This window comes from Eretmochelys imbricata, chromosome 26 (genome assembly GCF_965152235.1).
Source record: "Eretmochelys imbricata isolate rEreImb1 chromosome 26, rEreImb1.hap1, whole genome shotgun sequence".
In the NCBI taxonomy this organism is placed as follows: Eukaryota; Metazoa; Chordata; order Testudines; family Cheloniidae; genus Eretmochelys; species Eretmochelys imbricata.
The window spans coordinates 7,959,078-7,973,358 of record NC_135597.1 but is presented as its reverse complement, the minus strand read 5'-3'; the positions used below and the strand labels follow the sequence as shown (position 1 = coordinate 7,973,358).

Here is a 14,281-nt window from a genome sequence, read left to right as displayed (position 1 = left end):
CCACATGCTCCCTTAGAGCCACTTCTCATTTCCCAACAGCTACACTGAAACCGGCATTAAGGAACATCCCCAAAAGGCAGCAAGCTATCTGAAGTGACAACTTCAAGAGGTCCCCAAGGTTTTTAGTCAAATTTTGTTCGCACTATAAACTGTTTAGACAACCATTTAGAAACAGGACCAGACCTTTAAAGACCCTAATAATGTAATCAATTTTGATAGTTCTTTTGGTAGTTGCTTTGGAGTTTCACTGTTTATTCTCCCAGCACCTCAGAATGATCAGATACTTATTATACAGTGGAACTGCACAATTTCTCATACAAGTATACACCTCACTCCAAGAGGTCACTTGCAGATAGGAGAAGAGTTTTAATACATGACTTATTTTAAGCACAGTTAACACTCACCTCCTGCTCCTGTTGAAAGATGACAACTCTACCTCCTTTGTCTCCTGTTGCTAGTAATTCTCCAGAATGGTTAAATTCTACCGTAGAAATTATATCCGCTGCATAACCAAGAACAAAAAAACCGTCAGTCAGCATTTCTTCTAAACATCTACTCAAAAAGTCAAGAAAACTATAAATGGTTAAGGAGTACAAACAGAAAATCTTTCCCGACAGCTTGACAAAGGCTCATTTCAGTCTACATCAGTCTTATTCTCTGAATAAAATGCTCATAACCGGGAAAATGTCCAAAATTGTTTGTTCATCCAGAAAAAGGCCGGTAATAGTGGGGTTTTGGTTTTGTTTATATATATTTCTGCTCATTTCACCTACACCTCTGCCATTCATTTTTAACAGTAGAACTGGACATGTGCCCATTACCCATACTGATCTCAAAGCTGGTCTCTTCAGGACTGTATGTACAGATCTGAAAGCTTTAGGCAGAAATGTTTTATTCGGGTGGACATGCTCAAACATCAGCATCTGAGGAATGCAAGGAAGCAGAACCGCAACAACTACACTCAAGTTAAGATCTTAAGTTCAAATGACTGTCTTTTTAAAAAACAAAAACAAAAAACAAAAAAAAAAAGGTAGAGGAATTCCTGTTCTCAGACTACTTCCTCATCAGATTTAGACTGGGTTTTTACCTGCTAAAATTATTTACTAAGGGTTTTTTTCCCCTTTGAGAGTGCTATATAAATTGGGCAAGTTTTGTAATTCTATATACGGAGTACTCATCTCTGCCAATCATCCCTTTAAAAATGGAATTTAGCCTACAATATGTACATAACTGGTCTTGCAAGAGAGGCAATGTCAAATGTCGAACGTAGGATGAAAATTAAGCCCATACCCACCAATGTATATTAATTCCTAGCACACATACAAATACACATGTTTGTTTTCATCTGAGTTATATCTTTCCTCTGCAGAAATTAAAACTAAGCATAAATTATTTTGAATGTTGTGCGTGGATTCCTTTAGACTTCCTATTAAATTAATTTTTAATTTAAAAACATTCAGAATTTAAAATGTTTCAAGTTTAACCTTTAAACTTGCCACCCCTGATCCAACTCAACCAACCGTCAAAGCATTTTCATTCTAGTTACTTTTTAATACACAATATGCTATAGACAGTGTCAGCAAAGACACAGAGGGGAAAAAAATAAATGTCCAGCGAAAGTATGTATTTTTCCTGGAGAGGAACAAACCCAGACTATTTTCTTCAAAAGCAAAAGAATAAGTACATGAGGGAATCAAAACTTGCACTTCAGTGTAGAAATAGATATGTTTACCAGGTTATAAACACTTCCTTCCATGAAACCACAATATTTATATTCTCCATTAACTAGAAGAGATATTTCAGTTTATTCTGGGAATAATATCTTCAATACCTAATATTTAATTTGCAGACACTTTCCACTTTACCATGGAGCAACAAATATAAGACTTTCTGGCAGAAAAAAAGTACGTCAGTTATTTTCCAGGCAGAAAATCTCTTTTCTTCTTTATTCTTGTGTAATAGAGATGAACAATGCACTGCACAACTTTTGTTATGGTTGTTGTTGCCTGATCGTTTCTGCTTTCTTGTTTTACATTTTGGAGCTCTGAGGAGCTACCTTGCATACTGAATGCTACTGAGCAAAACGTTCCACATTTATCTTAACGTTCACAGATTTCTGCAGAGAGGCAGGTCAGGCAGGTCCATGTTATGAGAACAGAAAGCAGACACTAAAAGTAGCAGGCCTCTCTCATTTAAAGGAAGACAGGAAATTTCATGTTCTTTCACCGTGATTTTGAAGGGAGACATTTTTCAAACAGCTAAGGTGGATCTTAGGCAAAAATCATTCTGATGTTATTCCAAAAAGACGGGTGGTGCCCTTTCTGGTCATTACCAAAATATCCTGTTTTCTATTTACTGCAATATACAGCAATTATAAGTGTAGGCTACTGTCTCAAAATTGTGCAATCCCAAGACAGCTTAAACATGCAGGCCAAACTGAGCTGCAAAATCCCCAAATATCAAGGAAAAAGATGCAAAGTCAGACTTCTGGCATGTATGGGAGGATGTTCAACACACAGCTCAGTTCTGCTCTCCAATATGCAGCGTTCATTGCCGCATATTAGAGAACTGAAAATAGAGATGATGCAATTTCTCACTAACACGATCCTAAAGTTAAATATGTAGATATGAAGTAAGCTTCTTTCTAAATACACCAACAACAAAATATAAGTTTATCCTTCATAAAATTGATTTCTTCCCCCCCAACCTTTTAAAAGTAACAATATCCATTCATTCCTACTCACTGCTGGCTAAACTGATATTTGCCTCTCATGAATGCTGATGTTTGAGACTACTTTTTTAAAACGATTTCAGAATATTTATGTAAACAAACAATAGTATGGGTGTTCAATGTACACCCTTCACAAGTTAGACTGTAAGAGGCAGAGACAGTCTTTTTATTTTGTGTTTGTACAGCCCCTAGCATTCTGATACATGACTAGGACTCCAAGGCACGACGGTAAAACAAATAAATAATAACGAGGATGATGAGTAGACCTAGGAGCCAGGAATTCCCAAGTTCAAATCCTGACTCCCTCTTATCTTGGGTGAGTAAATTTAAAAACCTCTATTTCCCCATCTGTAAAACAGGGACATACTACTTATTGCATGGGATTGTTTTGAGGGTTAGTTAATGTAAAGCACTTGCAAGTCTGAGAAAGCTATATGATTCAATAAGCAATATTAAAGGAAAATATTTATCAGATAAAAGCCTTGGCACCTCATTCCAAGTCAAAATGGATATTGTGTGGGTTCAAAAAGCATTGAATACTAACAAATGTACAGGATGACATATACTTTAAAAAGCATTCCGGAAATGAGCTGTCAGCATTTGCATTGACAACTGAGCTAACCGTGGTGAGGAGGAGACAATTTTGCTAATAAACCGGAATAGCACCTGCAAGTTTGAAAAGTAAAAATTGGCTTTAGAACCTGACTGCAGAGGACATGGGTAAACCTATCACCATACTTATTTGGCCAGGAAAAAGCATGCTTTGAAAACATTACATATTCACACCAAAATACATATTTTTGCAAGCCTAAATAGGAATGTTTATAGGAATGACCAGAACAGCAAGTCAAGTCAATGAATGCACATTTGATGCATTTCATGACAAGTTATTTTGCAGAACTGCCATTCAAAAATGGAAAAGGATAAAGACCCGACATTTAAAGCCTTACAATCGTGATATACAGCATCAAAAGTCAGGACATTCTAAGTTAGGAGATTGTAATTGAATTTCCTGAGGTTTGTTGGTCCAACTATTTTCCTTGAACATACTTCATCTGAAATATATTCAGAGAAGCTTCTTATGGTCTTTGCTCATGAAGGTAAACCAATTACCTGTTTTTCACCACAGTTTTACATTCTGTACATATATTTATAATTTTAAGCCCAGAAATCACCTCCTAAATGCATCCAGTAGCCTGTAGGAGGTCTCCCAGTCTAAATATTATCTCTCACCTTGCTTTCTGTTCCTAGTACCTTACGGGTTTGTGTGCGTGTTTGAGTGTCTGATTAGCGGCCAGCAGGCTGACACTGCTCCTGTTTTGTTTACAGGATCAGCTGCATGAACCTCCATCAGTGAAAGAAGTTTCAGTGCTACCATCCCCAGCCCTCCAAGAGAAGACAGCATGCTCTTCTGAAGGTGACAAGACATTCAAACTCTGAATGCTGCACCTACTTGTGTTTTATTTTTCTAGTATCCAGAGAACGGGTATTTTAAACAGCGTGGATCAATTTAGTTTTAAATTAAAAAAAAGTTCTTTATTTGCAATTACAACAGAAAATTAGCAACTCCTTTAAGTCCGTAAAACTCGCATTTAAAAAAAAAAAAAAAAGTAAAAATGAATCTAAGGAACCTGTCTCTTACAAGGCAAGCTTGAGCTATTTATTCTCAAAGGTCAAAACACAAGTAATCAAAAAAAGGCTTTCCTATTAGCCTGAAAATAGTGCTGAGCCTGCACATTTATATAAAGTAAGTACTGAAAGCAAAGCAACTATCAAGCATTTTAAATCGAGTAACTCACCGTTAAGAATACTGTATTCCCATACCTTGGTCAAAGAAAGAGGCAGACATCAAAGCACTGGTGTTAGACTGGGCGGATTTAATAGTGTTTGAGAATTGACAGGGGAAGCATTTCATCTTCCGCAGTGCACTAATTCGCTTGTGTATTTTCATCTGCGTTAACACCCTTGTTCCCAAATAAAATGAATGCTAGTCTTTTCTTTCAAATGGTAACTAAAATCCCCGTGACAATTGCAAGGCAGGATTATTTTAGTCCTTCAGTGCAGCAATGGGAAACAGAGCATCTACAGAACGTGCTGCTTTCTCTTGCCTCCTCCCTTTTGTGTATGCTATTTTCGCTACAGTCTCTAGGTGGAGGTCTTGGAAACTCTCAGGGCTGCTTTCACCACTGCCCAGGAGCTTCCAAACGATAGGCCAACAGTACAGAGGAGGAAAATCGATGAGGGGGAAGCAGCAAACCTACTGATGCTCGAGTAAGTCTGCATCACAACAGACGTTCAGAAACATACTGCATTCTCTATTTTACTGCAGAATGCGCCCCTTCACCCGGAACCACCAGTGTCAAAAAAGATGCCATGAAGAACAGCCACCTAAAACTGCACATATTTGACGCACCTTAGCAAACAGAGTTAACTCAGAAAGAAAAGGAGGACTTGTGGCACCTTAGAGACTAAGAAATTTATTTGAGCATAAGCTTTCGTGAGCTGCAGCTCACTTCATCGGATGCAAGAGTTAACTCAGTCAATCTCCTGACAGACCTGCAGAAAGTCACAGAATGAATGTGCAATGCACCTCTCTTTGGAGACCACTTAGTCTCTGTATTTTTATTTATTTATTTATTTTTTAAACTGTAGGTGATTTGAGATTTCCCTGACACTAAGGCCATGTCTACACTACCAGGGTAAGTCGACCTAAGTTACGTTACTCCAGCTCAATTGATCGATGTAGCTTAGGTCAACTTACTGTAGTACCTACACCAGGCTGTGTCGATGGGAGACACTCCTGTCAACTTGCGTTACTCCTCTTGTTTTGGGGGAGTACCGAAGAGCACTCTGATCCCCAGTAAGTGTAGACATGGCCTAAGAAGCAGTATTCTGACATTTCAAGGGAGCAAGAATTTAATTACAGTGGTGCAGTATCACGAGCAGGCACGAGGAAGACAGAATTCTGATAAAGGTAAAACAGGAGAGATATTACCTTGGTTCTTACATGGCCCTCATTGTTATGGTAGCTGTGCACTTGCATTAATGAATTTATTCTCACCCCACCCCACTAAGGTAAGAAAGTACAATCACTGTTTTATAGACAGGAAAAATGAAGCACAGAAAAATGAAGTGACTTTGCCCAAGGTCCCACAGGAACTGACACCAATTCTCCTGAATCCCAGTCCAGTGTGTTAACCGCAAGGCTACTTACTCATCCTTAGATATGGGAAATCATCAAACTTCAAATCAGCAGAGCTGAGAAAACAAGTTATTTGCCTAAAAAGCCTGCCCCATCCCAACTCTTTTAAATCTACCTTGATCTGTTTCAGTAGTTTTACTCCCCAACGGACACCCCCAAACACATTATAATTATAAAGTGAATTTTGATTTAAAAACTTCATGTTGATCATCTTATTCATGTCTACTGAATTAGGATATTAAGTTAATACACTGAAACAACAAACAGGATTATTAGGGGCCCTTACCAAAGATCGTTATGCTAAGCTACAACTCTTGTACTGTCATGATGTTTAGAAAAAAATTGCTTATTCACTAAATTATATTCAATTGCTTACATGAAATGTAATCTAGGAAGAATAACCTAATTCTACTACGAATACGCTTACTGCTTTGTAAATATGACTACAAAATAACGGATTTTAGGTACGTAGTTAGGAATGTAATATATTTAGAGTTGGTTTTCAGAGTTCTGTTCAAATAAAGCTGGGCAGCCAATTGCAGTGCATATATCTGAATAAATAAACCAATTCATCTAGTACAGGCGACTCCTTGCAGGTATATTTTTAGAAACTAGAATTGTCTGCCTAATCCTGGATCAGAAGTGAAAAGCAGGTTTGATAGATTCCTAAGTGATCAAGGTCTTTCAGCAAAGGACAGTCAAACGTACATCACCAGGTTGGTCCCCTGCAGCAGTTGTCATGGAGAGGATAAATGGAGGACTCTTCCAGGGCACCTAAACTTCCTGCTCATTCGTCCCACCATAGTTTAAGTAGAGTTCTCCCAAATCTAAAAAGGAAACAAAAGTGACCTGATCTATCTTGCTTATTAATGTGGCATGGGATTGTCAGTTACTTTTATTGTTGGTTTTTTAAAATCAGGCAGGAAGTATCTATTTAATTTCTACACTAGATATATAAAAGCCATTATATCTGAAAAGAGGCAGATCTAGAGAGCAGGCAAGAAAAATCCTCTACATCCAACTTTGGACCTTTTTTATTTACTGAAGAAGGGACTCCCCATCTTTTCCTTCTTTCTTCCCCATATTCCATTTTCTACCCATTTTCCCTCCTTCCAAAAGGGATAAAAAAAATTACTATCGGGGCCAGAACTTTCTATAGTCAGGTCCATGATACTGACAACAAAACTGACTAAACAGAATAATCAAGTAACAGCTTGAAGGTCTGTTATTTGTAGGCACAGAGAAACTGTCACAATGAATCAGAACAGGATGAAATACTGTAAGTATTCAAGTCAATAGCAAAACTCCCATCATCTTCTCTAGAGCTAGGATTTCACCTCAAAGGTCCATCCACAATACACTCTTTTATAGTGGCAGTACCACATGCTACAGAGGAAGAGGCCAAAATATCTGTAGTGCACAGACATGAAATAACTTTCCCATAGAGAAGTTTTTCCTCTAACCATCATCAGACAGGCTTATTCCAAAGTGGGAAAGTTTATACACTTACCAAATTTTTGTCATTACCCATACAAATACCTATTTCTTTTATTAATTTTACTAGGCCTCAAGTTATATCTTGAGATAGTGAACTCCAGAGGTTATGTAGTATTTAAAATTGCATTTCCTTTCAATTTATATTGGTCACCTTTCAGTTTAACTGAAGGTAGCCTTATTCTTGTTATAAGGGAAAACAACCACACCCCAAAACTGTATACTACCATCATAGTTCCTCTCGTTTGTGTCTTCTCAACACTAACTGGGGTCAGTCTGTCTCGTCTCATATCTTCTCATGTGTATAATCAATTTCACTGCCTGTTTCTGCTATATCCTTTCTGAGATGGGGTGACCAGAACTGAACACAATATTCCAGGGAAAGGCATACCATTGAATTATATCATAGCATTATAATATTTGCAGTATTGGTTTCTTTATACAGCCTAACATTTTGCTTATTTATTTTTTTTGACACCCACTCCAGAAATTTACATTGAGTTGCCTGGCCCTCTCCACCCCCTGCCCTCACCCCGAGCGGTTAGTTAATATCAGAACCCAGCAACAAATGCATCACCTCACAAATTTCAACACGAAATTTCATCAGTCACTGTGGTACCCCTCTGAAACTCCCCACAGTCTTCTTTAGTCATAGCTAACCTAGACTATTTTCAGAGTAGCAGCCGTGTTAGTCTGTATTTGCAAAAAGAAAAGGAGTACTTGTGGCACCTTAGAGGCTAACAAATTTATTTGAGCACAACCTTTCCTGAGCTACAGCTTACAGAAAAATCCAAAAAAACCCCAACAACCACCACCATAAAAAAAAAATTCAAAAAACCCCCCAAAACCCTGACACCTTTGTCTCCAGGCAAATAGGCAGAAAACCCCTCTAGTTACTTTGAGGTAAAAAAACAAAACAAAACAAAACAAAACAAAAAAAACTTCAGGTCTGTGAAGACTTGTGAATTTCCCTGCAGGAGGTTAACTACTCTGCCTTTAGGTAGAGGAAACTGCAGCTCACAAAAGACCATTCCCTTTTGTCTCTGCTCTGGCCCCCTAACCTTTGTCATATCACTGTTCACCTTTTTCCAGTTCACCTGAGCTATTTAACATTGACTGTAGGACTACTGGCATTAGATATAAGTGTTGTATACCACTTTAAAGATGGAAAACCCAAATTTTCTGCGCAGTGCTCTTCACTAGCCCCAGCTGGGTGGGATATATTAGACCTTAAAATCTCATCATTCTGATTATAGTCTTGATTTTCAGAGGCTGGATGCTCAGCACTTTTTGAAAAATTAGGCACCTTAAAAGCATCACAGTTTGGATACACAAAAATAGAAGCACCGAAAATACGAGTCCCTTTTGAAAACACTGGTCCTCCATTTTTTTTTCCTTAGCATTATTATATGGCTGGTATCTCAAGAACAGCTGAAAACAAACCAGCACTTTATGCCAACCTGAATTGGAATCACATCTTTTGAATGGTATAAAATGCTCATCTTCACCTTCAGTGGTTCATAAGATTTTGAGGACTAAAACTAGGTGGGAATCATAGCGGAAGAATTAAAACAAGATGGTTATCAGGATGCTATATTAAGGTCCAATATCATGCAACTTGCCAGGACTACTCCTACCTTTGTTGGCTAGGTACAAACCTTTTAATGACTTGTAAACATGACCAAACGCTGGTCCTGAACCAGTGAATCGAAAGCAAAAAATTCAATTCCTACTACCAGATCAAAGACCAGCTTTTTTTTTTTTTTTTTTTTTTTTGGTGCACGCCAGGGACAACCGGAGAGGGACAGCCCATGTTACTGCTTAACCAATCAGAAGTATCACCTATAGGAGAATGCCACCCTGTGTGCCAACCTAAATGAAAGACTGTTAATCAACCCAGATACATTGCACAGTAGCATAAAGTGTCACTGAAGAAATAAACCAAGCCATTGATCTTAAACAAGTACCTTACAATGCCCTACAGAATTGCGGCTGGAGTTTCCTGGTAACTGACCCGAAAGCATTGCCATATCCTAACAGAATGCAGTCTGCTCTGTGTCAGGAGTCCTATAAGCCTTCCAATAGCTATCCCAGCTAAAGTAGATGCAAGCTCTAACTTTTTATAAGCGTGAGAGTGGGAATATAGATATGATCTTCATTCTGAAAAGCTGCAGTTAGCTCACTACGCCTCCCATCACAGACATCCCATCTTCTCCACTTTACTTTTAGAGTTCTAACAAAAATCAAACACTATCTTGGGGTCAAGAAGAAAACTAATCTTCACCATGAGGATCAATTCTACTGTAGTTCCAAGGTTTTCTAGGTAAACATAAAGATAGAGACAATGACCTGCAGGTCTCCTTCCTAAAACCGGAGCAATCAAACAAGGCTCCTTTCCTTTTACGTGAAGGAAAAAAATGGTATGTATGAAAAGATGTTTTGATGATTGATGCAATATGTTTAGGCTCCACAGTGGGAAGATAGGACATACTGGAAGCTTTAAAAAAAATAAAACATCTTATTGCTAACAGATAAACCACCCCCAATAGCAAGGTGGTGCAATGAAAAAATAGTCACTCAGTATTTGCAGAAAGGTATGTCTCTTTATTGTGTCTCAAGTTGGGCTCCCAGAAATAATTAGTCACTTTCAGAAGTCTTGATCACTGTATACGTTTACTGTACTGATTTTATACTACTCTGAGAAATCCACTTCCAAACAGAATGGTGATGAGAGGCTTAGTGTTCTACAGCACAGATATATTATTAATAAAAAGGAACCGTGTCAAATTAACCACAATCGGATTTCCCAGTAGTCTCAAACTTGCACAGGTCGGTGTGTGTGGGTGGTGGGCAGGGCATATCACATTCAGAACTATCAGTATTTAAAACAAATCTGAATGGAACCAACTCACCTTGAGTTTCTTCCTGGCCCCTCAATTACATTGAAAGGATAGGCACTGAATTTGGGACGTTAGAAGGAATGGCTGGAACATGGGTGGGAAGAAAACCTACAGATCTATATGAGAGCATGAGTACCTTTCTGTCAAAGAACGACTCAAGACTGCCCCAATATCAGACTGGTAATGTCTACTCATTAAGTTACCTGAAACATTTTCAATGAAGGGACCATTATCAGCATTAACATGACTTATGGAGAAAAGATTTCAACCACTGCTGACTCTATTTGTCTCCCTCTTCAACTGTTCATGGAATATGCATACAGTCTGCAATGAACCCTTCCAAAGTAAAGAACATCCAGAAGTTTAGGCAAGAATCTATTCCATGGGGGAAGCATAAAGAAAGCTCTCATTTACTTTTTTCTAGTAACAATGAAATTACACCAGACTTTGGCATATGGTGCTTGTATTAAGGACAGGACAGCTGAAGCAGAAACATCAGGTTTAGAACCGTCCTTTGAAGCAAGAAGCCAAGCAAACGGGTTAGTCCTCAAAAGAAGTTGGTGTATACCTGTTCAGAGCATCTTGCCCTCGTCTGTAAATTTCACCCTCGATTCTCTTACTGGGAAACTGCATGAATACTTGCTTGTTGACAAGCAGGATGTGCTTAGGTCCATTACATTCTTTAACTAGACTGCAAGGTCCACTGTAGAAAGGCAGCCATGTCAGGATTCAGGCGAAGCTGAGAAATGAGCCCGGGCCAGAAGAATTAATGACGGGCAAGTCAAACAGAAAGAGAAATGTCTAGTAAGCAAACCAGCTAAGATCACGCAAAGGGATGGCTGAATAAACATATCCCTGAGACCTTAGAGTTTTGCTCTGAAGGAGTAATGGGTTTGAAGTAGGAATCTCACTGCTGGTGACTGGTTAAGGGACCTTCCACACTTCTTGACACCGGCCTAAAAACTGAACAGTAGATAATTTGGCCCACGAGACAATGCAAGCAAGTCAGAGTGTCTAAAAGAGATTTTAGTAAGCAACAGCTCAGAATGGGTTAAAATACTGAAAACGTCATTAGTTCATATTAGTCTGATGAGCTGACTCTACTTTCATGCACTGATTTAATTCCAGAAACTGAACCTGTGTGACTCTAACAAGATATCCTACATTAAATCTGTAGTTCTAGTTTACAACTGTAATAGAACATTTATTTTTATCGTCAGAGGTTATATATTTTAACGTACTATGACCTTCAGACAAGCTTCGCTTATAAAAACATGCTTGGCAGGCAGAACGTGTTACCTAGTCTACAGCAGTAAGGCAGTCATGGCAGCTAACAGAATGCCTTTATTTCACCAGTCCAAAAAAGTTTCTGCACAAGATTTTGGAACCACTTTGGTCTCGCCAAGTGTGTATACACTCAGCAAGCAAATCAGTCAGTTTACACAAGTGGAGCAATCTGCTCACGTTTCTAATGATTCTGAACGAAGAATTGCAGTATTCCAAAATATTTTTGGAGTTCTTTGTTGTTTATGCACCTTCTCAGGGACCTTAAATACCAATTCTGGAATTTCTAGGTTTTACGGACTACTGACAATTGTCTTCCAAAAGAGAAGAAGGAAGTGTTATTCACCTCTTCACATAACACAAAAAACAGGGGTCACCCAATGAAATTAATAGGTAGCAGGTTTAAACAAACAAAAGGAAGTACTTCTTGACACAATGCAGTCAACCTTAGAAACTCATTACTAGGGGATGTTGTGAAGGCTAAAAACTATAAACTGGGTTCAAAAGGGAATCATAAGTTAATGGAGAAAAAGTCTATCCTCCTCAATGGCTATTAGCCCAGATGTTCAACCCCATGCTCTGGGAATCCCGAAGCCTTTGACTGCCAGATGCCAGGACAGGACTACAGGAGATGGATCACTTGATAATCGCCCTGTTTTGTTTATTCGCTTTGAAGCATCTGGCATTGGCCACTGTCAGAAGACAGGATACTGGGCTACACGGACCATTGATCTGACCCAATATGTCTTCTCTTATGTTCTTATAAAATGGAAACAGAAAATTCAAAGGGCTGATGAGGACACCATCTCTGAGGTTTGTTAGCGGCCTGTGTCCTGTCTATAATTAACTATTATTATGAACAAATGAAGAATAATTCTCAATCACATTCCTTCACAGTAACTCAGCGAACCATCTGGATTGAGAGGTGTCCAAGAAACCCATTACTCTTTTGATCATATTCCTGTGCCAGCCACAACAGCGGGACTACCAAAGCATTTGTCAGATCACTGATATACAGAAGCTCTATAGAAAAGGCAGTCTGCAAACACCTGCCTTGCAGGCCCTGTATTAGAAGACACATAAATAATAAACAGCCAAATGCAAGTATGCAGAGAAGTACAGACGGGTAGCCTGGAAAACTTCTATGGAGAAGCTGTCTGCCCACAAGGCCGACACTCTCCTGGCAAAGTGGACTTTGAAGGATGTGGAAAAATTGAAAAGAGTTCAGCGGAGAGCAACAAAAATGATTAGGGGGCTGGAGCACATGACTTATGAGGAGAGGCTGAGGGAACTGGGGTTATTTAGTCTGCAGAAGAGAAGAGTGACGGGGGGATTTGACAGCAGCCTTCAACTACCCGAAGGGGGTTCCAAAGAAGATGGATCTAGACTGTTCTCAGTGGTGCCAGATGACAGAACAAGGAGTAAGGGTCTCAAGTTGCAGTGGGGGAGGTTTAGATTGGATATCAGGAGGGTGGTAAAGCACTGGAATGGGTTACTTAGGGAGGTGGTGCAGTCTCCTTCCTTAGAGGTTTTTAAGGTCAGGCTTGACAAAGTCCTGGCTGGGATGATTTAGTTGGGGATTGGTCCTGCTTTGAGCAGGGGGTTGGACTGGATGACCTCCTGAGGTCCCTTCCAACCCTGATATTCTATGATTCCAGGAAAAGTCCTCCGACTGTTTGAGGCTACAAAACAGATGCAACTTCCTGTGAGACCCCTTACAATCGTAGCTGACGACAGAAAATTGTGTATAGGCACTGAGTGGCATTCTTAGCTCGATGTTCTCTTCTTTCCAATAAGGATTTCGTATTGCAATGATGTGTCTCCTTATCATGGAAAAGATCTTACAAAACACAAAGGAATCAAAAGTGGGAAAATGTAGTTAGACTTTCACTGAAGTTGGAAGTAACTTCACAAAAAAATTAAAATACGGTTATGAAATTTCACTGTATACCTGCAAGTTTGAGCCATCCCACTGGTACTTCATTGCTTATGTGCATGTATTTTGCATTTATACAGAGTCCTTAATACACTAAGTATTTAATACAAATATTATAAAATGGGTTACAGAGCACTAATCTTAAAAGCCAACAGAAAAGTTTTAGGAAGAGCGAATCACTGTGATGGGAGGAACAGAGTTCCCAACACATGGGGACAACACGACACCCAACCACAGACAGTCAGTGGGGATAAAGAGACCAGGATTGGAAGAGCACAGAAAGTGCGCATGGGACAGGCAAGAAGTATAAACAAACTCAGAGAGGTATGACGACAAATTTTTCATCTCTGGAAGGCAATTATAATTTAGATTAAGAAACTGCTAGGTAACAATTAACAGCCTTTGTTCACTGGTGGTGGGTCTAAGAGAAAGGGTATAAAAATCCCTCCCTTTCTCATCTTCATCCCTGATTTCCCCCCCCCCCGCCACTTTTAAGTACAGTGATTTTGTAACTGAGGGATACAACTAACGGTCTCATTACTGAAAACACTTCTGTCCTCCTCTCCACCTTCTTAGGTTTCATGCATGATTTTCTCTGGGTTCTACACTCAGCAGCTTAAACAAACCAACCCAGCACCTGTAGCAGCAACACCGTCTAGAACCAGGCAATCCTACTTTCAGTTTACACTATGGGAGTCTTTCCGGAACCATCTTTTAAACTGCGGTCCGTCCTG

General features: G+C 39.2%; 1 protein-coding gene across 1 annotated transcript in view; it reads right to left on the bottom strand.

Annotated features, from left to right (window-relative positions):
• The window catches only part of PPP2R2A (protein phosphatase 2 regulatory subunit Balpha), a 74,808-nt gene that overhangs the window by 25,569 nt on the left and 34,958 nt on the right, over positions 1 to 14,281 (bottom strand). Inside the window, exon 3 of the mRNA XM_077805674.1 lies at positions 405 to 502. Coding sequence (XP_077661800.1) covers positions 405 to 502 — 98 coding nt within the window. The remainder of the gene's footprint in view (positions 1 to 404; positions 503 to 14,281) is intronic.